Genomic DNA, 23053 nt, shown 5'->3' on the forward strand with positions numbered 1-23053 from the left:
GTGGACTGTAGTTACTTTTGCAAGGCTGGCATTTTACTGGGTAGATGCAGCTAAGGGAAATACAGAGTACAGGTAATTCAAATGATCAATAATATATGATCCAGGTTGGATAGGGAAAGAAGGGAGGTTAGGAGGGGACAGCTAGGTAGGTTAAAATGAAGGGATCATAGGACGGGAGAAGTCAGACACAGAAAAGCAGATTAGTAGGAGAGAGAGGATGAGAGGTTTTAGTCAGAATATGAGATATTGGGGTTTAAGGTATCTATCATGGAATGGCACCAAATGTTGACAGATTCAGTAGGAGATTAGGTGCTGAAATGGATCAGAAGTAAAGGTCACTAGAATTTAGGCGTCAAGATCCCTGAGGCTGGCCTGTTACAGAAGTTAGCTGCATGAACATTAAACTTTCCCAGGATCATAGCAGGAGTTGGGCAGAGAAAAAGATTGAGCAGATGCCACAGTCTTCAGTGAATGTGGGGAATGACCTGAAGGTCAGCATATGACAGAGAAAAGAACGGTATGACATTGGCCTCCAAGGAAAATATGCCTTTGCTGAAGAGTAGAGAGAGAGCCAAGATAATACTAAGCCTCTACCCATACCACCTGACCCCACTGCTGCCTTCCTGGCCCTGTGGTGTAAAAGGTGTGAAAGAATGAGCAGCTCCCACTAGAAATCAGAGAGGTTGATAAAAGCCTTGAGACAGAGCGAGCATCTTGTGAAGAGGCTGAGGGTATTGGAGAGTGGTCCTAAGATCTCAGTAGAAGGAGCATTACAAGTAGAAAGAACCAGCAGTAAGGAAGCACAAAGCAGCCTGGAAGTAGAGGTGAGATCAGGTGTGGGGTGAAGTGAGGAGATGCCTTCTGTTGTGTGCTGGAGAAGTACTGGAAGTGTGGTGCGGTTGGGATGGACAGGCCTCAGCCATCCCACTTTGGTACAAGTTATTTTGGTATAGAACTGAAAGGATAGAGGCTGCCATAATTTTGAGAAATTACATAGTGGCAGGTATGGCGTGGGTCTGAGCAAGACTGCTAGATGGTGTGTGGATAGTGAAGGCTCTGATTTGGGCACAGGTCGGATCCCCGACATCCAGAGCAGCACTGTAGAATCAGGTTACATGTGATGTTTTAAAAGGCTACCCTTACTCTGAGAAAAACGCATGTAGCATTGGCTGAATGAAGAAATGGAACTTCATGATTAAAAGGACATTTAGAATCTGGGTGCAGTAAGCTTTTTGTCTTGTAGCTATAACAAGAATGTGTGCTTTGAAAATCAGTACAGCAATATATATTTAGCATCTGGTAGCAGAATAACAGTCTCTTGTGACTGAGAATGACTTTCCATGGTTCTTTTTTGTGCTCTGAAATGACTAATAGAACCATCTGGGAGCAGCAGATTTTAATACCCTGAAGGCTGGAAAAGTCTCATTTGGCCCTATAATTCCCCACAGTGTCAGGCCTATTGCCTAGCACGTAAGTGTTTATTGAATGAAATAGCGAATATGTGGAAAGTCCTTATTCTGCTTTGGCTATTTTTGTCATTCATTTCCTTTTAACTTCTTTGGTAGTTTGTTGTGACCTTAACTTACTTACACTTTTATGTGGAGCCGCTCAGTAAATATTTGGCACAGGTATTATGCATTTTCTAGATAAGGACACTGAGTTTAGAGAAGTGAGGTAACTCATCCAGTGTCACACAGCTAGGAATTAGAAGAGCCAAAACTCAAAAATAGTTCCAATGGATTCTGAAGATCAGGTTCTTTCTAGTACACTAGAATTAGTAGTAGTATAAGAGGCCTAGGAGTGACCCTGTGTTTGCTGAGCATAAAGCTTTATGTAGCACTATGTTCTTATCTATTCATGCAAGAATGCTTCTTCTCTTACGACATCAGAACCCATATGACCTGAGATATCAGCACTGTTTCCTCAGACCGTGCTGCGGCTGACCAGCCCGCTGTGTATCTAGGCAGGCAGTGGTCAGTGGAGCATTTGTTTCTAGAATATTCTTCAACTGAGTAGTTGGTTTACTCTCATTTCATGATATTTATGTGTCTCACATTTTTAGATTGCTCTCAAATATCTCTGAAGCATTTTTTTAAAATATTGTAGTAAAATATACATGACATAAAACTTTAGCATTTTAACCATTTTTAAGTGTACAGTTCCATGGCATTGAGTACGTTTACATTGTTGTGCAACCATCACCACTATCCACTCCAGAACTTTTTCATCTTCCCACCTGAAAGTCTTTACCCATTGCACACTAACTTCCCATTCTCCCCCCCCCCCGCCCCAATATCCTGGCAACCACCATTCTACTTTCTGTCTCTATTTCTGAAGCACTTAAAATTTTTTTTTAATGTAGAATTATTTTGTTTTATTCACTTTAGAGCCCTCCATCTGGCAGTCAGGTCATTTGACTGTCAAAAACACATTTGTGTGTGTGTGCTTTTAATTATGATTCTACATTGATTTAGAAACCATTTGATATATAAATGCCCATGGTAAAGTATGATTTGGGCTTTTGGCTCTGTATTAGTTTTCTATTGCTGTGTAAAAAATTCTCACAAACTTAGCAGTTTAAAAACAACACACCTTTGTTATGTCACAGTTTCTATGGATCAGGAGTCCTGTCACAGTGTAGCTGGGTCCTCTGCTCAAGGCCTCATCTGGTTACAAGTCAGTTGTTAATTGGACCTGCAGTCTTGTCTTGTCTTTTTCTTTCTTTTCTTTTTTTTCTTTCTTTTTTTTTTTAAAAGAGACAATGTCTTGTTCTTTTGCCCAGGCAGTGGCACGATCATAGCTCCCCATAGCCTTGAACTCCTGGGCTCAAGCAATCAATCCTACTGCCTCAGCCTCCCAAGTATCTAGGACTGTGGTTATGCGCCACCAGGCATGACTAGTTTTTAAATTTTTTGTAGGGACGGGATCCTGCTATGTTGCCTAGGCTGGTCTCCAACTCCTGGGCTCAAGCGATCTTCCTCCCTTGGCTTTCCAAAGTGCTGGGATTACAGGCATGAGCCTTTTTTTTTTTTTTTTTCCCTCAATTTATTTTTGGGTCTGCAGTCCTATCAGAAACTTACCGAGAGAAAGATCCCCTTCCAAGTGTCCTCAGGTTGTTGGCAGAATTCATCTCCTTGAAGCTGTAGGACTAACCGAAGTCCTCACTTTCTTGCTGGCTCTCAGCCAGGGGCCACTTTCAGCTTCTAGAAGTTGCCTATAATCCCTTGACATGTAGTCCTGTCCATAGGCCCTTTCACAACATGGCAGCTTAGTTCTTTAAAGCCAGCAAAAAAAGGACAGTTTCTGACTCTCAGGGAAGGCCTAGACCCCCTTTAAAAATCTTCTACCTTATTAAATTAGGCTCACGCAGGATAGTCTCCTTTCTGAATAACTCAAAATTAACTAATTGGGACATTAATTACATCTGCAAAAATCCCTTCACTTTTGCCATGTAACATAATCTAATCATAGGAGTGACATCTTGCTATATTCTGTTGCTTAAAAGCAAATCTCACAGATCCCACCCACACTCAAGGGGAGTGAATATACTCCCCTTGGTGTGAATATGGGGTGGGGGGCACTTTAGATGCTGTCTGCTGTAGCTTCGTTTTTTACTTACTTCACAGGGTTTTTTATCAGAAATTGGATACCCTTTCTCCAAAATGATTTTTAATCATGGAAGGAAAAAGAGGACTTGGGATTACCTTGAATTTGAGGAAGAAGAAGACAAACAATTAGCAGACTCTATGGCTTCCCTGGCATATCTAGTATTTGTACAGGGCATCAGTGTTGATCAGCTTCCAATGGTCTTAAGGTAAGAGTTAGTATTACATTTATTCATGTATTCTAAAAGGAGTTATCATCAGACTCATTTATCAGTGTTCAATACATATATATACATGTTAACATACTAATACATTTAAAGCAAAGTCTATTGTTATTAGTTCTAAATGGAACTGGCTATAATCTGTTAAAGCCACTGGTAGTCAAGTCATGAAAAGGGGTGGGTATTGAAATAAGTGTAAGGGAATGGTGCGGACAAGAGGCAGAAAGTGTTAAACTTTCTGGACTGCAAAGGAGGGAACTGGCTAGGTATCCAAAGATACTATCATCTTTTCACTGGATGACTACTGTAATCCTGAGTGAATGTTTATATAACCATTCTTACTCCCTTTTAATCTAATGCATTTTTAACACACTAGAAAGTAAAGCCTTAAAAGAAATCCTTTACTGAAAACCTGTCAGTGGTTTTTTTTTTTTTCCCGATAGATAAGCTCTCACTCTGTCGCCCAGGCCGGAGTGCAGTTGCTTGGTCATAGCTCACTTCAGTGGCTTCTTATTGCCCTAAGAATAAAGTTTAAATGCCTTCACATGACTCCTCAGACAAACTTATGCATGATCTGATCCCTCCTTGATTGACCTGATTCATGTCCTCCCGCCTTTCCTCTTGTTTACTATGCTCCGAAAACACAGACCTTCTTTTGGTTTCTTGTTCAAGTATGTTTTGAACTTTCCTGCTATAGGGCCTTTAGAACTACCTTTATCCTTAATTGTCACTTTGTGAGGAAAGCATTCACTCACCACCTAATTTAATTTGAATCATCCCGTTTTAATTATCTTGACCTTGTCTTCCTTTCCCGCAAAATTTATCAAAATTATTTTTTAAATAAATACATAATTTTATAACGTAATGCATTCTGGATGTTAGGGTCTATGATATAACGATTATGTATTTGTCTTGCAGGCATTGGGTGGGTTTCTTTGTGTGAGTTTGTATATTTACATACGAATATACCTAGGGTTATGTTTGTATGTAAATACTGCAGTAATGGCTACCATTTGCATGTTCACCATGTATGAAACATTATGCTAATAGCTTTATATGTGTCATATAATCTTTATAATAACCCTGTGAAGCAGAGCATTATCTCATTTTACAGATGAAAATAACAGGCTTACATAAGTTAAGATACTGCCCAAGATCATAAAACTGCGTAGTGGCATGGGTGGAATTCAAACAGTCATATCTGACCCCAGAGCCTGTACTCTTAAGCATCACATTTGACCACCAAAATAACTTACTCTGCATTAGTTTACTAGGGCTCCTGTAACAAAGTGCTACAACTGGATGGTTAAAATAACAGAAATACATTGTCTGATAGTTCTGGATGCTGGAGTTCTGAGATCAAGGTGTCTCAGAGGGTTGATTCCTTCTGAGGGCTGTGAAGGAGAATCTTCCATGCTTCTCCCCTGGCTTCTGGTGATTTGCTCCCAATCTTTGATGTTCTTTGGCTGTAGATACATTACTCTGTTCTCTGCCTTCACATTCATACGGTGTTCTTGCTGTATGCATTCCTCTGGGTCCAAACTTTCCTTTTCTATAAGGACACTAGGCATACTGGATTAGAGCCCACCCTAAAGACCTCACTTTAAATTGATTACCACTGTAAAAACCCATATCTCCAAATAAGGTGATCTTCTGAGGTACTGGAGGTTAGGACTCCAACATACCTTTTTGGAAGAGGCACAGTTCAACCCATAACAGTATGGGGGCGGTGTGTGTGTATATATATTTAATATATATATTTGTTTTTTTTCTATTTTAGCCCATTGTACCTTTTGCAGTTTAATATGGGGCATATTGAAGTCTTCTTGCAAAGGTAAGATCATTTGATCATTTAGATGGTATCTCAGAATCAAAAAGTAGTGTTAAAATAGTCCTTGTCAAGATCAAGGGAGACCAACTTCTCTTTGACACACCTTAATTAATTAATTGGTTATTTTATACAACAGTGAAGCAGATAATCATGAGAGAGACAGAAATTAGTCAGAGGTGTTACAGCAAAGTTTCTTTTATTTTAAACCCAAGATAGTATTAACATTTTTTCTTACAAGGGGTTTTCCAGTCATCTATTTCTGAGGTTTCTTCCCTTATTTCAAAAACTGGTAAATTAAAACACCTCTACCCTGCTGCATTCTCCTCCATCTAAAGAGGAGCAGTCAGTCAAAGAAGTTCACCCATATTTTTCCTTCATGGACATAATCTGTGAACTGCATCAAAAGGAAGGAGGTATCTTGACCCTACCTTTTGTAGCTTAGACTATTAATAGTGATATCACTCAATTATAGCTTTTCTCATTTGAGGTGCTAAGAAGCAGGACTTTTTTTTTTTGAGACACAGTCTGGCTCTGTCACCCTGGGTGGAGTGTAGTGGTGTCATCATAGCTCACTGCAACCTCCAATTCCTGGGTTCAAGCCATCCTCCCACCTCAGCTTCCCAAGCAGCTGGGACAACAGGCGTGTGCCACGACGCCCAGCTGATTTGGCTAATTTTTCTAATAATGTTATTAGTAGAGTTGAGGGTCTCAGTCTTGCTCAGGCTGGTCTCGAACTCCTGCGCTCAAGCAGTCCTCCCGCCTTGGCCTCCCAGAGTGCTAGGATTACAGGCGTGAGCCACCACCCCTGGCCAGGACTTTGTCTTTTAAAAAAAAAAAAGGCCAGGTGCCATTTTGCGTGCCTGTAGTCCCAGCTACTCAGGAGGCTGAGGTGGGAGGACTACTTGAGCCCAGGAGTTCTGGGCTGTAGTGCACTATGCTGATCAGGTGTCTGCACTGTTTGGCATCAATATGGTGACCTCCCAGGAGCAGAGGACCACCAGGTTGCCTAAGGTGGGGTCAGTCAGCCCAGGCTGGAAACAGAGCAGATCAAAACTCCTGTGCTGATCAGTAGTGGGATTGTGCCTGTGCCTAGCACCTGCACTCCAGCCTGGGCAACATAGCGAGACCCTGTCTCTATTAAAAAATACACACACACACACCCCACACATATTTTAAAAGAAATTACAAAGTAACAGGTATGCATAATTTCTCCAGACAGAAATTTAAGAATTTTGCAAAACTCTATATCCTTTATTTTCTTTTCGTATAACATGTTCATATTATCCTTTGAGATTAGTCAGGGCCTTGCAGTACTATCCTTTAGGAACGCTAGTGACTGTTTATCAATCCCATCTCTTCCCGGGTGATGGAAGATTTGTAACATGGCAAAGGTCCAAAGCCTCGGCCTATAAGGCAGGAATTTCCAAGGGTCTCCTGCCATAAGTAGTTATTAACTCTATATTAACTTTGCTGTATTATGTGGATCTTAATGATGTTAGATTCATTTTGCCTAGTTTCTATTATTCATACAGTGAAAATATATATTATTTTGAATCTAAGTTCTATATTCTTGAGATTTCCAAACTGTTTGATCATTGAGCCCAAAATAAAACATTTTTAACTTCTTGCATGGTTAGAGTAATTCCCTAGAACCCAAGATATTTTTTGCCACTGATCTTAAATATTTATTTAATAATGATTATAAACCTTTTTTAAAAAAGTATTATCACAAGTGGAAAGCATGGAATTCTTTTTTGAATAAAAAGAATTGAAAAGATTTTAGAGAATAATCAACTGGAAGGAATACATATATATATATATAGTGTTATATCAGGTATAATAGATCTGAAGATCTATTGATACCAGGAAATAAGTCCTGAGTAGGTTAGTACTGGTCAGATTTGGATGTCAGTAACCATATCAAAAGATCACATCAAAGATAAAGGATTTTGACTAAGTTCTTCAACAGAATTTCTCCTTAATGATACACATTTTAAAAGTCTTTAAATTTCTATTTTTGATTTATTTTTCGTAAGATGAAGAGTCATTCTAAAATAGTTTATAAAATCATGATAAATTTTAATATTCTCTTCTAGAACAGAAGAGTCTGTTATCCCCAAAGGATTGGTAAGAATTTATTTGCTCCCATTATAATTTAAATACATAGTTATGTCAACAAATACAGCTGTTGACTTCACCATATATGTATCTGCATATATTTTACTCTGTAGGATCTGCTGGAGAATGGTTTATTGAGAATAGAAGACAACAGTCTACTTCACCAGTACTTAGAAATCAAGAGTTTTCTTACTGTACCTCAGGTAAATAAAATATGTATTCTAATATTAAAAATAGCCCCTTGCTTATTCTGAACTTAAATAAGGGTAAGGGTCTGATTCTTCTCTCACTTCTGACTCCTCTCCCACTTTCTTCTCTATATCCTTTGAAAATCTAATGTAGTGCTGTCCTGTAGAATTTTCTGTGATGGTGGAAGTCTGTTACCTTTGCTATACAATAGAAAACCCAGTAGCTGAATCAAACACTTGAAATGTAGCTAATGTGACTAAGGAACTAAATTTTAAATCTAATTTAAATTAATTTAAACTTAAATGGCTATTAGTGGCTACCATAGTTGATAGCATAGCATCTAGTAGAAAAGCATAACTTTCATAATCCCTATACTTTGTTTCTGTAAGGATCTTGGAAAATGAAGCTCTTTTACTTTTCTTATAACTTAAGTTCTCAGGACTCCATCTAAGACATGCACTGACTCATTACTAGAAAGACTAATATACATTTTGATTTTCTCTCCTATGTTTTATTTTGCCTAGTACTCTTAGTTATGATATCCAAGTAGGTCATTAGATGTCAGTGTAGAAATTTTTTTCTAATATTTATTGGAAAAGCAAGGCTTTTGTTAATAAATCTCCTATCCTCATTTCTCTGAATTTTTAGTATTCACTATTGATAATGTAGTTGGTTGTTTGCAGTCAATATTGTTATTTACATCTGAATTTTAAACTTTTTTATTTTCAGGGCTTAGTCAAAGTAATGACACTTTGCCCCATTGAGACATTGGTACGTAAATATTTGAGGACAAAATAATAATGAGTCACATTGAGAAAGTTTGATAAATAATTCAATCTTTATTCATTTTATGTAACTATATTTTTTATTTATTCCATTTCAGAGGAAAAAGAGTTTAGCTATGCTTCAGTTGTATATTAACAAGTTGGATTCACAAGGCAAATATACGTTATTTAGGTATGTATCAAGTGGAGTTAATTGCTAAGTGTGTGGTTGATTAAAAGCCAACTTAATGCCATATAATTATTCTAGGGTATAGTATGTCAGTATGTTTAACATGTAATCCAACTCCAGTTGGAAGCCATATTGAATTCTCTTATCTGTGATGGTTAGAGAAGGTGTTAGTCAAATATTCCGGATATATATTTATGTATATACATATTAATGAGTAATAGTATGTATTTCAATTCAGTTAATTGAAATACTCTAAACTTAAAATAGACTTATAAAAGATTAAACTTAAAATAGACTTATAAAAGAGATTGATAATGCTGCTGCTAGAACTTTACATATGTCAATAAAATCTCCATTACTCATAGTTGAAATTAATGGCTAAGTTATAAGTTTAACAGGCTATTCACTATAACTTAATAGTAGAGGTTACTAATAGTGCTTTTTGAGGTGGAAAAGATTCTAACAACTCTCTAAGTTAAACACTGGCAAACTTTCTGTAAAGGGCCAAATTGTAAATGTAGGCTTTTATGGGCCTTATGGTCTCTGTTGCAGCCACTCAACTTTGCATTAGAGATGAGTATGTTCCAATAAAAGTTTATTGATAAAATCAGGCAGTAGGCTGGATGTGGCCTGTAGAACTTAGTTTGCTGACCCTTGTCCTAGGTAATAAAAATGAGACTTGGGCAGTGTTAAAGTGCTAAAAAGTATTTTTTGGGATTGGCCAATAGTAGCACTATTGATCCTATCTTTTCTTCATTTCTATTGATAGAGTAAGAGCAGGTTTATGAAATCTGAATTTTTAGATCTTATGCCAGCTTTCGTGTTCTGTTCCACCTGTATTTCTACCAAGAGATCCCTCCCCCCCCCCTTTTTTTTTTTTTGAGACAGATTCTTGCTCTATTGCCCTGGGTAGAATGTAGTGGCATCTACCATAGACCACTGCAACCTCAAACTCCTGAGGTCAAGCGATCCTCCTGCCTCAGCCTCCCGAGTAGCTGGGACTACAGGTGTGAGCCACCATGCACGGCTAATTTTTCTATTTTTAGTAGAGACAGGGTCTGGCTCTTGCTGGGGCTGGTCTCAAACTCCTGAGCTCAAGCCATCCTCCTTCCTTGGCCTCCCAGAATGCTAGGATTACAGGTGTGAGCCACTGCACCTGGCCCCTGTTTTTTCTTAAGCTAGTTACTCAGTTTCCTTTCTTTGCAATTAAGCTAGTCTAACCAGCACTAGTCTACTTTCATAGGAAATAATTTTGGGAGTTGTTAGGCTATTATACTAGTGTCTTTTCTTGCCATGTTAAATTATTGCAACTATATGCATAAAAAGCTTCAAATTTGGTTTAATAGAAATTTCTTGTTGGAAAGATCAATTATGAATAGAATTTACCAGTGAGAGGAATAACTATTACAGGTGACTTTGTTTTTGACTGATCACCTTGGTAATTGTCTTCACTGTGGATTTTGTATTCCTAGAAATAACACATAGCCAATTTGAATTTGTAAAACTTTCATCACCATTTAATTATGATGCAGTCCAGGATAATTTCATATCCATTGTAATTTTGCTTTCAAGGTGCTTATTGAATACAAGTAATCACTCAGGTGTGGAGGCCTTTATTATTCAAAATATCAAAAATCAAATTGATATATCATTAAAGGTAAGAGCATAGCCAATATATCAATTATCAATATATTTTATTTGGTACGGTATATTTATTCATATGTAGAATACATTAATGTGGGTTTTTGCCCTACAGTCTTTTTCTATCTCTAGTATTAAGGTATATTGTTTCTCTATTTCTAATATTTTCCTTGAAAACTCTGAATTTTGGAAATTTCGGTAACTATAAATTTAGATTATATTAATTCTCTGAGCTTATAATAGGACTTCTTTTTATTTTGCTATATGCTTCTGAAAAATTAATGGAAACTTAAGTCTTACCTATTTGTGAATATTCAATAATTACATATAGAAAACAGAGCATGTACCAGTGTTCTCCAATTGGCAAGGTTTGTTCCAGGTGCCTGGAAATTGAATGAAAGTATGGAAATTAAAGTTAAAAAATATATATTTTATTATTACTATTTTTGGGACAGGGTCTCTTTTGCCTGAGCTAGAGTACAGTGGCATCATCATAGCTCATTGCAACCTCAAATTCCTGGGCTCAAGCAATTCTTCTGCTTCAGCCTCCTAAGTAGCTAGGACTACAGGCATGTGTCACCACACCTGGCTAATTTTTAAATTTTTTTTGGTAGAGATGAGGTCTCACTATGTTGCTCAGGTTGGTATTGGACTCCTGGTTGCAAGTGATCCTCCTACTTCAGCCTCCCAAAGTGCTAGAATTATAGGTGTGAGCCACCACACTTGGCCTAAAAAAATATACTTTAAATGTGTGATTGTTTGTAGTGTCAAGGTATTAGGAAAAACTTGATTTATCACTCTATTATTTCAAGCCTTTTCTAATTTTCCTTTTGATTTTCAGGGAACACATAACAACAAATGGTTTACAGGACCACAGCTGATTTCCCTTCTAGATTTGGTACTCTGTCTCCCAGAGGGTGCTGAAACAGATTTATTGCAAAACTCAGATAGGTGAGATGACTGTTACTAAGGTTCAGATAGTAAATTCAGAATTAAATGGTGAAACCTCTGCTTTGGGAACCTAACTTAATAAAATGTATTTTCTTGTGATTTTATGATCAATGGTTAATTCATTAAATTACATAGACTTTAATATTTAAGTGTTTCAATAATATGTAGAAACATAACCAAAAACTCTTCTTTCCAGAAGAATGACCACCATTATGATTTTATACCTTTGATGTACCCAGCATTTGATAGAGATTTGCCACTATAGCATTTGTGACTAAAAAATAAGAATCTGTGTATATAACTTATAACTTATAAAAGGCTTACGAGGTTGTTTTGTTGTTTTATTTAGTTTTCCAGGTGATAATTTTTTTCATATAGAACATGTAATTTCACCTTTAATATACCAGAATAAATGATGTTGAGAAATGGTTGTAAGCATTTACAAAAGGAATCTTAAGATTCAGAAAGCAACAAATGATGCTTCTCAAATATTAAAGATAAAGCTTTCTTGAGAAAATAAGGAAAATAATTTTTACACTTGTATTTTGTAAACTTAAGTGGAAAGCATGAGTAATAAGTTATTACTAGTCCAAAAGACATATCGATGGGAATAGTTTCTAATGACAAATGTAATTATAAAAATATAGCCAAGGTTTTTACTTATTCATTGAAATTGGTGTTGATTATATAAAACTATACTGTAAGTAACAAATTATATATTTTTAATTAACAGGATTATGGCTTCATTAAATTTATTGAGGTATTTGGTTATCAAAGATAATGAAAATGACAATCAAGTAAGTGAATTCTTTGAAAAAAGAAATTGTGAGTATAATCAAAAGCATAAGGAATGTTTCAGATTTTCTTGATCAATACCTACTTAAGCCAGTATTTAACATCTTACCCAGCTATAAGTGCTGGGGAAAGTGCCAACAATTATTCTGAGACCGGAAGTTAATTTCTAGGAGCAATTACCAACTCACATCCAGCTTTCCTTTCCCTTTCCAGTTCTTGTTGTACCTCCGCTCTCTTGAGGAAAACATTGCCAAGCCCTCTTGAGTAGATAAGTTGCAGGTCCTAAGTAAACTTACCTTGTGGAGATCAACATATATTTGAGTATCTTGTTTGGTTTCCTCTACCTGTAGTTCATGATTTAAGTCTAAGCTATATAAAATCATCTGATATTTTAATATCACCTCATCAGACATGACAAATTGAAGCATTTTCAGCACTAAAACTGAATTTAACAGCACCTTTTTAGATAATGTGTAGGAAGTTGGATTTTTTTTTAATAGCACATCATTAGAAGTATTCAATAAATAGAAAACTATTTGAGGGAGATTTGTCATACAGTAAAATTATATTGGCTTCTTCTCTCTCTCTAATTACGCTGTTCTAATAATTGCTTTCCCTGTATGTGTCACCTCTGTTAACTGTAACTACCTGAATCACATGTTGTTAGTCTGCCTTTTTTTTTAGAAAATAGTAAAAGGAAATGAAAATAAATTGATTTTTATGTAAAGATGCCAAAGAGTTTTTTTTTTTAATTAAGTAACTCAAGATGTAGGAGGAAAAGTTGATAGGAAAGGTTGTGGTTTCCTTCTCTCTTGACAGATTAGTAGATTCAGTGATTTGACCTCCTGTTCATCCCTCTTCAGCTGGAAATAGTTATTTGCTATTACTGACTAGTGCTTACTCTGTACCAGATGCTATCTTTTTTTCAACACTTTATTGTAAAAATTTTCAAACATACAACAAAGTTGAAAGAATTTTATAGTGATCACTGATTGACCCACTACCCAGATTCTACCATCTTATTATATTTGTCTCGTTATGTATCTTTCTCCACCCTCTGTCCGTCCATCAATCTATCTTGTTTTTTTGATGCATTTCAAAGTAAACTGCAGACATCAGCATACTTTCTGCTAAATATTTCAGCAAGTAATTAGAGTTACATGTATTAAATAGTATTAAACAGTTAAATATTTATCTATAGTTTTTCTTTGATCGCTTCTTGGCCTTTTGGCTAAGATCAAGTATAGTTTTTCTTTGAGGCAAAATTTACATAAAATGAAATGTACAAATTGTATATTCACTGGATTGTAACAAATACATAGATCTATGTTATGCAGACTTGTTCAAATATAGAACATTACCATCATCACAAGTAATACCCACATGCTCCTTCCCAGTTAATTCTGACCTTATTGTTCCACCTTCTTTCCCACCTCTGCCAGGGGCAACCACTATTCTGGCCAAGGACTATATCTCATTTGTTCTTCACAATGCTATAAGAAAAGTACTCTTTATTTTCCCTTTTCATAGATAATGTAGGCACAAAAAGGATCATTAAGTTGCACTAGGGCACACATCTATTAAATAGTAAGTGGTAGAGATAATTATGACCCCACATTTATTAGGTATGGAGCACAGTGTAATACAAAGGCAACAGATTGGTCTCTGCCTAGAGAGGGAAGATTTGAAAACAGTTGAGCATTGTGCAGTGTCTCCTATAATATCCACAGATAATGCCTTACTTTTGTTTGCCATGCACATTTTATGGTAAAGAAAAGGACACAACCAGCTTATAGGAGTGCCCTCTTATTTAATGTTTTAAACAAATTTTTCTTAAGGATCAAATATTCTAAATTATTGCTATGTAAATTACTATAAGAATTACCATACCAGGGAAATTAGCAAAAAAACCAGTCTAAGATGACAGCCTGATATTTTTGAGGCAGCTTAAGAGCCTGTCCATCATGGAAGCATCCTGAGTGCAGTTATAATAGGTAATGTATATAAACAAGAGGCAAATTTGTCTTCTCTGATTAATTAAAAAATGATAGCTTTTGAGTCTTTAGAAGGTTTGGTTAAAGGGGAAACAGATACTCTGGTGATGCTGAAGTGGGTGTTTTATTCAAAAGGACTCCTACCAGTGCCTATTTTTGACTAGTTAAGTGTGCTAAGAGGGTAAATAGATGAAAAGCTGAAACACAGCCAGAAAGGTGAATAGGAAAATTAAATAAGAACAAAACCATTCAAATACGAAGACAACAAATTGATTCATAATTGAATAATCATTTTTTTCCCTGCTACTTTAGGTTACTGTCAACTCACTTATTCTTTTCATAAGCCACTCCCTCCTCACCCTACTATTTCATGCCTCTTTATCTCCCTGCATGAGTTTCAGGCACCTTCTCCCATGCTTCAGTTTCACATAACTTTTCTTGAATATTATAGTATAAACCGTGCCCCCATCTCTGTTGGCAAAACCAACTTAGTTTTTGTACCTAATATTCTCTATTTGGCAGGTATCTTTAAATAATTATTAGTTGTTTTGAATTACAATAATTTATTCTTATAGCCCATAATCACGTTATCCTTACCTTCTATCTTGTGTACTCCTATCATTTCCCATCCACTTGCCTACCCATTCTTTTCCCTAAATAATTTGTAATTGTGATATGTAGAATGAAAGCAGGGTCAAGGGAAACAATGAGATTGCAAAGGCCACAGGTAAGTATCAGGAATTTTAAATATCTTGCATATACATACACATGCATATAATTCCATATAATCCATATTTTGGGTCCTCATCTGTTTCTTTCTCTAAGATCAAAACATATCCTTTGTGTGATATTTGCAGAGCCAAATGACTTTAGGTGATAGAAGTTCCTTAATACTATAAGCAGTAGAAGATCCGCAATCTTACTTCATAAATAAGATGACTTACACCAGTTAGGAGAAAGGGGAAAGTTGGGTCTTGTTCATGTCCATTACTCTAGTGGACTATATATCCTTTGCAAGGTCCCTGTCTGCTCTGGCAGTGAATTTCATTATGTAGAACTGCCTACTCTTCCTTTTGTGAGATGGGATGCAGTGAATTTTGAAATATGTAGTTTTAAGCCTTAGAATAGAAAAGATTTCAGAACTATTTACATCAGTGAGTCTACTTGGGTATAAAATTAAAAGCAGACATTTGTGAACATTTCAAATTTTAATCAACATAACTATTTTTTAAAAAAATCTTCATTTCTTTTTCTAGACATTGAAGATGAAAGGAATCTTAAAATGATTATCCTTGTAATGTTTTTTTGTTTTTTAAAGATCTGGTAACCTTAACGTAAGAGAGAGAAAATATTCTTATTTCCACAGCTTCTTCACTCCTACATGCTTCTAAAAATATTACAGTTTATCATATGAAAGGTTTGTAGAATTATGCTTAACAAGGTATAACAAATTTTTTTAGCCCACTTTTGGCATGTGTTTTTATTACCTGAAGTTTTATGATTATGGGTTGTGTATTAAAATAAATTATTGCCATTGAAAACAACTAAGATTTTAATATTTAAAGATCTTCTAGATTTGCACTGTCAAGTACAGTAGACAGTAGCCACATGTGACTATTTAAATTTAAATTGATTCAAGTTTTTTGAAAATTAAAAATTAAGTTTCTCAGTGGCATTGGACAGTGCTATTCCAGATCATTATTTCTCAACATATGGGTCTAATCAAAATCACCTGAGTATTTTTTTTCTAAATAAATGCAAATTAGTGGATTTAACCCCAAATCTACTCAATCAAAACCTCTGAGTAAAACATAGAAATCCTCATTTTTAACTAACATAGTGAAGTTTGAGAACCTCTATATATTATGAATTATGGTTAACACATTGACTGTCACACTAGAAAAAAAAGATTTCCTTGGAGCCACAGTGTTTTATTATGAAAATAGAATAAAAACTTCAAAAACAAAACAATCTTTTCTAATTTAATGAAAAATGAAATTTATTGACTTCTATTCATTTAATGCACGTTTTTAGAATTAATTAATATTAATTGTAACAATAAGAACATCAACAAGTAAGATTTTCACAAACCAACTGCAGGGTTTTGCCTAGGTTTTGCTTCATGAGGCCCTGGGCTTGAAACTAGTGTGAGTTAAATACAATTCACATGGCAATTAATGTGTTACCATCTATTCTATGAGGTATTATATGTTTATGATAAAGGATAACAATGTTTAACTGTTTAGAACTGAATAATGAAATACTATATTTTAAAACTTGTGGGATACAGCTATATTAGTACTTGGAAAATTTCCAACTTCCAATGCTTATGTTAGAAGACTGAAAATCATTGAATAAGTTTCTGGCAAGGTTGATTTTAAAAATGCATGAAGACACAATATGTTAATTTAAAAGGAAGTATAAGGCCTGGCGCGGTGGCTCACGCCTGTAATCCTAGCCCTCTGGGAGGCCGAGGCAGGTGGATCGCTCGAGGTCAGGAGTTCGAGACCAGCCTGAGCGAGACCCCGTCTCTACTAAAAATAGAAACAAATGATCTGGACAGCTAAAAATGTATATAGAAAAAAATAAGCCAGGCATGGTGGCGCATGCCTGTAGTCCCAGCTACTCGGGAGGCTGAGGCAGTAGGATCGCTTAAGCCCAGGAGTTTGAGGTTGCTGTGAGCTAGGCTGACGCCATGGCACTCACTCTAGCCCGGGCAACAAAGTGAGACTCTGTCTCTAAATAAATAAATAAATAAATTAAATAAAATAAAAGGAAGTATAAGTACAAATACAGAAAAACAGTAAGAAAATTATGTGAAAACATACCAGTAAAATTGAAAACTGTAATGAAATGGGATTTCTTAGAAAATATAACTTAACAAAACTGCCACAGTCTACTAAAAGAAAACCCAAAGTCAGATAATTTTACCATACTTTCAAGAAACAGATAAATCTTACACAAAATGTTCCAAAGACTAGAAAAAGAACAGTTGTAACTAACACTTTTAGTCTGTTTAGTCAAATATGACCTTAATACCACAATAGACAAGAACAATATGCAAGAGGAAAGTTGTAAGCTAATTTCACTTATAAATGTAGATATTACTATGCTAAATCCATAAAAAATATTTTAAGTCATAAGGTCAAGTTGGGTTTATTCCAGTAGTGGAAGTTTATCGTAATTTAGAGATTAGAGGAAACACTTTATTATGTCAATAGCTACAGGGAAAAAGCTTTTGATACATTCAACACATAATCATGAGAAAAATTTAGCCAACTAGAAAATATAATTTACTATTTACAATTGCAACAAAATCATAAAATAACTAGGAATATGTCATTCCATATAATCCATATTTTGGTTCCTCATCTATTTCTTTCACTAAGATTAAGACATATCCCCTCTTACAGGTAAGTTTTTTTTTCCTTCTTTGGCTTTTTTCAGGATGTTTTCTTTATCATAATTTTCTGCAGTTTGAGTATGATAATGCTTAGGTGTAGTTTATTTTTGGCATTTATCCTGCTTGGTGTTCTCTGAGCTTCCTGATCTGTAGTTTGTTGTTTGATATTAATTTGGGAAAATTCTGAGTCATTTATTGCTTCAGACATTTCTTCCGTTCCTTTCTTTCTTCTCCTTCTGATATTCCCATTATGCGTATGTTACATCTGTTGTAGTTGTCCCACGGTCCTTGGACATTCTGTTGTTTTTTTCTTTCTTTTTTTCCCCAGTGCATGTTCTTTTTGCTTTTCAGTTTTGGAGGTTTCTGTTCATATATCTGAATCTTTCTTAGGATTTACATCTCTCTGTTTACATTGCTCATCTGTTCTTGCATGCTGTCTACTTTATCCATTACAGGCTTTAGCATATTAATCATAGTTGTTTTAAAATTATGATCAATGATTCTAACATCCCTGCTACCTCTGGTTCTGATGCTTGCTCTCTCTCTTCAAATTGTAGTTTTTGCCTTTTAGTATGCTTTGTAATTTTTTCCTGATAGCTGGACAGATGTACGTGGTAGAAGGAACTCATGTAAATTGGCCTTTAGTAAAGTAATGTGGTGGTAAGGTGTGGGGAGGAAAATCAATTTTATAGTCCTATGATTAGGTCTTCTAGTGATCCTATGCCTCTGGACCATAAACTTTACAAGTGCTTCTTAGTTTTTGACTTCTCATCCTTAGGTGTGGAACAGGATGGCTAGAGCTGGCTATAATTGGGTGTTTCCCTTCCTCCAGGTCAGCTAGGCTCTGACAACACCCCAGCAGGTTAGGCTCTGGTTAATTAGTTTTTCCTAAAGCAGATCTTGTTAAGAACAGAGTGCTCCAGCATATATCAAATGGTTCCTTTTCCCTCCCCCTGCCCGAAGCACAAGGGATTTTTCTCTTTGTCAAAACTCATAGAAATCTACAGCTAAAAGGGTGTATTTTACTGTATGCAAATGACACCATATTATAAATAAATAAAAAGAAATTTAAATATTTGAATATTTAAGAATATTTAATATTTAAAAATAATAAATAAAAAGAAAAGGACTAGGCTCAATACTGCACTACACTGGAATTACCCCATGAACAGGCAAGTACACCCCATTCATTGTATAAAAATTTGTCTTAATGTTTTTTTAATTGTTTATCCTGGGTTTTTTCTATGTTATATTTAAATATTAGCAAAATTCTACCTGTTATTTATAAAAAGGATTTTTTTGGAAACCTATTTCAAGTATATAAATAAATGTTCATCAAATTATGATATAAAACATTTCTTATGGTGATTCATGGTAAAAATAATTTGAAAAACTACTCTAGAAAAACTTTCACCCCATGTGATATAGGAAAACATATATAGCAATTTCAGTGCAGCATTGTTTTGAAATACTAAAAAATTAGTATTACATGATAAATTATATAGTATAATGGAATGTCTATACACCAATTAAAATGAAAGAATTAGAGCTACAACATAACTCTCAAAAACATAAGATTGACAAAGAAAAAGGTAGCTGAAGCAGGATATATACAGCATACCATTTACATTTTTAAACATGAAAAATTATATTGCTAAGTGATACATACATTAGGAATCCTAAATAATGAAGTTTTAGATAATAGCTACCTCTCGAATAAAAGGGACTTCAACCATATCTAGTATTTTATTTTTTAAAGTAAATATAAAATGTTGACAAAGGTAGGTATGAATACACAGGTGTTTTCTCTATGCTCTTATGTTTGAATGTGTTTTTATCTATAGAAGGTCATCAGTAACCTAACTAGTCCTGAAAGTCATCAGTAGTAGTGGGTTCTACCTATAAGCTTTGAGGTAAAGGCAAAGGAGAAGGTAAAAAAAAAGGGGAGGGGGGATGCTGGGCAGAGAAGCGTAAAGACAAGACTGGATGGAGAGAGGTAAAAACTGGAGAGCAGTAGGTGCATATTATAGAGTAATATGCTTATACTGTGTAACTACACTGGTTGAAGAAGTTCCTGCTGTACTACTAATGTATGACTCATACTTCCCATCAGATTAGGAAAACTATTTAAATTTTAAAAATTATACAACTAAACCAGGTAAACCGGTTCATTGTTTAAATATCAGGATAAATAAGCAAAAAGAAAAATAGTGATCAAAATCCCATCCATTGGTGATATTATGTTGTTAATATATCCCAATCTATGCCCCATGCTAACACATCTGTATATTTCTTTCTTTTTTTTTAGAGATAGGGTGAACTTTGTCACCTAGGCTGGGGTGCAGTGGCCTGATCATAACTCACTGTAACCTCAAATTCCTAGGCCCAAGCCATCCTTCTGCCTCAGCCTCCTGAGTAGCTGGGACTACAGGTGTATACCACCACACCTGACTATTTATTTATTTTTAATTTAATTTAATTTAATTTTTTTATAGAGACAGAGTCTCACTATGTTGCCCAGGCTGGTCTAGAACTCTTGGCCTCAAGCAATCCTCCTGCCTTGGCCTCCCAAAATGTTGGGATTACAGGTGTGAGCCACCATGCCTGGCCTTTTTTTTTTAAAAAAAAGAAAATGAGATCATACATTTTGTAACCTTTTTCCTTTTCACCAGTACATACTGAAGAACAATATTTTAATGGCAGTGTAGTTTTCCATTACATGAATATACCACAGTTTACTTATGAATCTCCTGATGTGAGATATTTTATTAATTCCAATTTTTCACTAAACATTTTTTAAAACATCTGCAATAGAATCATTACAACATAATGATTATTTATTCCCCCAAAATAAGTTCATAGATGCTGAGTGAAAGGGTATGCATATTTTTGAGGTTTTAGATACTCTCTAGAATTCCACTTTTCCTATCAGTATAGGAGAAATGAGAAAGGACAGATTGAAATGAAAAGGATATGTGTGACAGTCATTTATGTTATCAATTATTCAGAATAGGTATGTGTAGATTTTATTTGGAGGACTATACATAAAACCTTATATGCTACTTGGATCAAAATAAGTTCATTACAAAATAGGTTTTTAAGTGGTCCATTTCATTGTTCTAGTTAAGGATAATGGGGTTCCTAAGTTTTCCTTTTTTACCTAAGAAATTTTCCTTCATAAAGAGTACCTGGAACCTTAATACCAATGGACCTTCCTTCCTCCCTCTCTCTCTTCCCCCCACTCTTCCCTCCTTCCCTTCCTCCCTTTCTCCCTGAATAAAAACCCTTAAGATATATGACAAAATAACCCTAAGCAGATAAAATCTTCCTCTACGTTGGTCACCAAGGAAGTCCAAATTAGCTTTGTGTTAGAAAAGTTGCCATCAATAGGGAAGGGAAAGAATTCTGTAGAACTTGCAAGTTACAGATCTCAAAACCAGGAGCTATCCAAATAGTATAGTAATGAGCACAGTGTCCTGAGTACATTTTTGTTTTGACTGGTATTCACATAACTAAATGTAGTAATAAATGTATTACTAAACAGTAAACTCCTGAAAAGCAAGGGCCATGTTTCATTCCTTTTTCTAGCTCATAACGCATGTTTCATGATAGTAGGCAATCAATAATTCTTTCTGTAATTCTTCTGAACAGACTGGATTATGGACAGAACTTGGAAAGATTGAAAATAATTTCTTAAAGCCTCTCCATACAGGACTTAATATGTCAAAAGCACATTATGAAGCAGAAATTAAGAATAGCCAAGAAAATAGCCAAGGTTGGTAATGTGCAATTTGGTTTTCAGTTAGGTCTAAAAATTAGTCAAATTTTGGAACTGAGATACTTATAGTCAAGTAAAAGAACATTTTTTATCTTGTACTTGTTTAATTTATACTAAACAAGGGACCATGACCTCTAAGTCATGTTATTTATAATTAAAATGATTCTTAGCAGATCTGTAAGTCAGTTAACATTGAAATTGAGTTAATAAAGATTTAAACCACGCAAGCATATTCTGTTTTAAAGCCTCAAGTTCTGATTAAGAATCTGATTGTATTACAAGTATTTCTATTTGGTTACCATTCCTTTGGTATTGCTGAGTCCACCCTCCATCTCACCCCTAAGTAAATCTGTAAAAGTTATGAAAAATAATCTTAGATCCAGAATTACTTTGTTTCAAGCCAGCAAATCTACTATAATAATCTTATTATCTCTTTCATATATCTGTGGTGATATTTTTATAGCTATTACTAGAAATTTTATCTTTTTTAGTGTTATGTCTATAATTCCTACTATATACTGAAGGAAAAAGTTTCATGTATCCTGTATATGCCAAAATAATACTATTTCTCTAAAGAAGCATTAATTCACATGTTGCGGACTTTTGACATTTAATTTTATTTGCTTATAGTTTAAGTATACCCTGAGCTGTTAAACAATGGACTCAATAATTTACATGAATAACTGACACATTTTATAAGTTAGCAAATGATGCAAGTAGCTTATAAATTTATTATTGAAATCTGAGAGTTGTTTTAATAGCTAAGTGTGACACATGATTTTTTTTTCTTTCTCTTACAGAAGTCCGGAAGACTAAAGATCTTTGTTCTATAACTGTAGGTGGAGAAGATCTCCCTAATATGCCTCCTGAAATGCAGCTTAAGGTGATCTGAAATTTTCCTAAGCTATCTCCAGCTGAAGTCTTTTCTATGTTTTGCCTTTTTTTTTAAAAAGACAGCATTAATAACACTAATTTTTCTTGGCATTGCAGGTCCTACATTCAGCTCTTTTCACGTTTGATTTGATTGAAAGTGTTCTGGCTCGAGTAGAAGAACTCATTGAAATAAAAACAAAGTCTACCTCTGAAGAAAATATTGGGATAAAGTGAAAATTCTACTTCCTAAATAAAAACTAATACTGTATTTTCCATTATGATTTATTTAATACCTCTATAAAAAATTTTCTGTAAAAACTTACTGCTAGAAAAATAAATGTAGCTTTTCTCATTTATCAGTTTTTATAATGATGTGTTATGGAACAGGAGTATTCTTTGTTTTAAAAAGTTATCTACATGGTAAATAATGCCTATACACATATATTCTAAATACTACTTCTGAAAATCCAGTACAAACTAATAATTTCATAAAATATACTTGTCTTTATTCATTCATACAGTTGTAGTGAGTTTATAAAAATACTTACACACTTTCTGCTCCAGTGAGATAACGCTATGTGACATTTTAGAACTCCTAGCGTCAAGTTGGAGTCTGCAACACTACAAAAGGGTAGAAAGGAGTTTTGACTTCAAGCCATTTGACTGCTTCTCTTCGCTTCCCTCTCCTGCCTCAGGAGGA

The 23053-nt window shown here is 35.0% G+C and overlaps 1 protein-coding gene and 1 pseudogene across 1 annotated transcript in view; both read left to right on the top strand.

Annotated features, from left to right (window-relative positions):
• GLMN (glomulin, FKBP associated protein) overlaps window positions 1-22712 on the top strand; it is a 37343-nt gene extending 14631 nt beyond the window's left edge. The window contains exons 8-19 of the mRNA XM_045547536.1: window positions 3627-3814; window positions 5607-5660; window positions 7754-7784; window positions 7889-7978; window positions 8694-8735; window positions 8848-8921; window positions 10491-10575; window positions 11401-11510; window positions 12244-12307; window positions 21354-21477; window positions 22281-22363; window positions 22471-22712. Of these exons, the coding sequence (XP_045403492.1) occupies window positions 3627-3814; window positions 5607-5660; window positions 7754-7784; window positions 7889-7978; window positions 8694-8735; window positions 8848-8921; window positions 10491-10575; window positions 11401-11510; window positions 12244-12307; window positions 21354-21477; window positions 22281-22363; window positions 22471-22587 (1062 nt within the window). The 3' untranslated portion in view covers window positions 22588-22712. The remainder of the gene's footprint in view (window positions 1-3626; window positions 3815-5606; window positions 5661-7753; window positions 7785-7888; window positions 7979-8693; window positions 8736-8847; window positions 8922-10490; window positions 10576-11400; window positions 11511-12243; window positions 12308-21353; window positions 21478-22280; window positions 22364-22470) is intronic.
• Window positions 13517-13688, top strand: LOC123636081 (annotated as a pseudogene).
• Window positions 22713-23053: the final 341 nt, after the last annotated feature.

The sequence above is a fragment of the Lemur catta genome, chromosome 3, assembly GCF_020740605.2.
Source record: "Lemur catta isolate mLemCat1 chromosome 3, mLemCat1.pri, whole genome shotgun sequence".
Lineage (NCBI taxonomy): Eukaryota > Metazoa > Chordata > Mammalia > Primates > Lemuridae > Lemur > Lemur catta.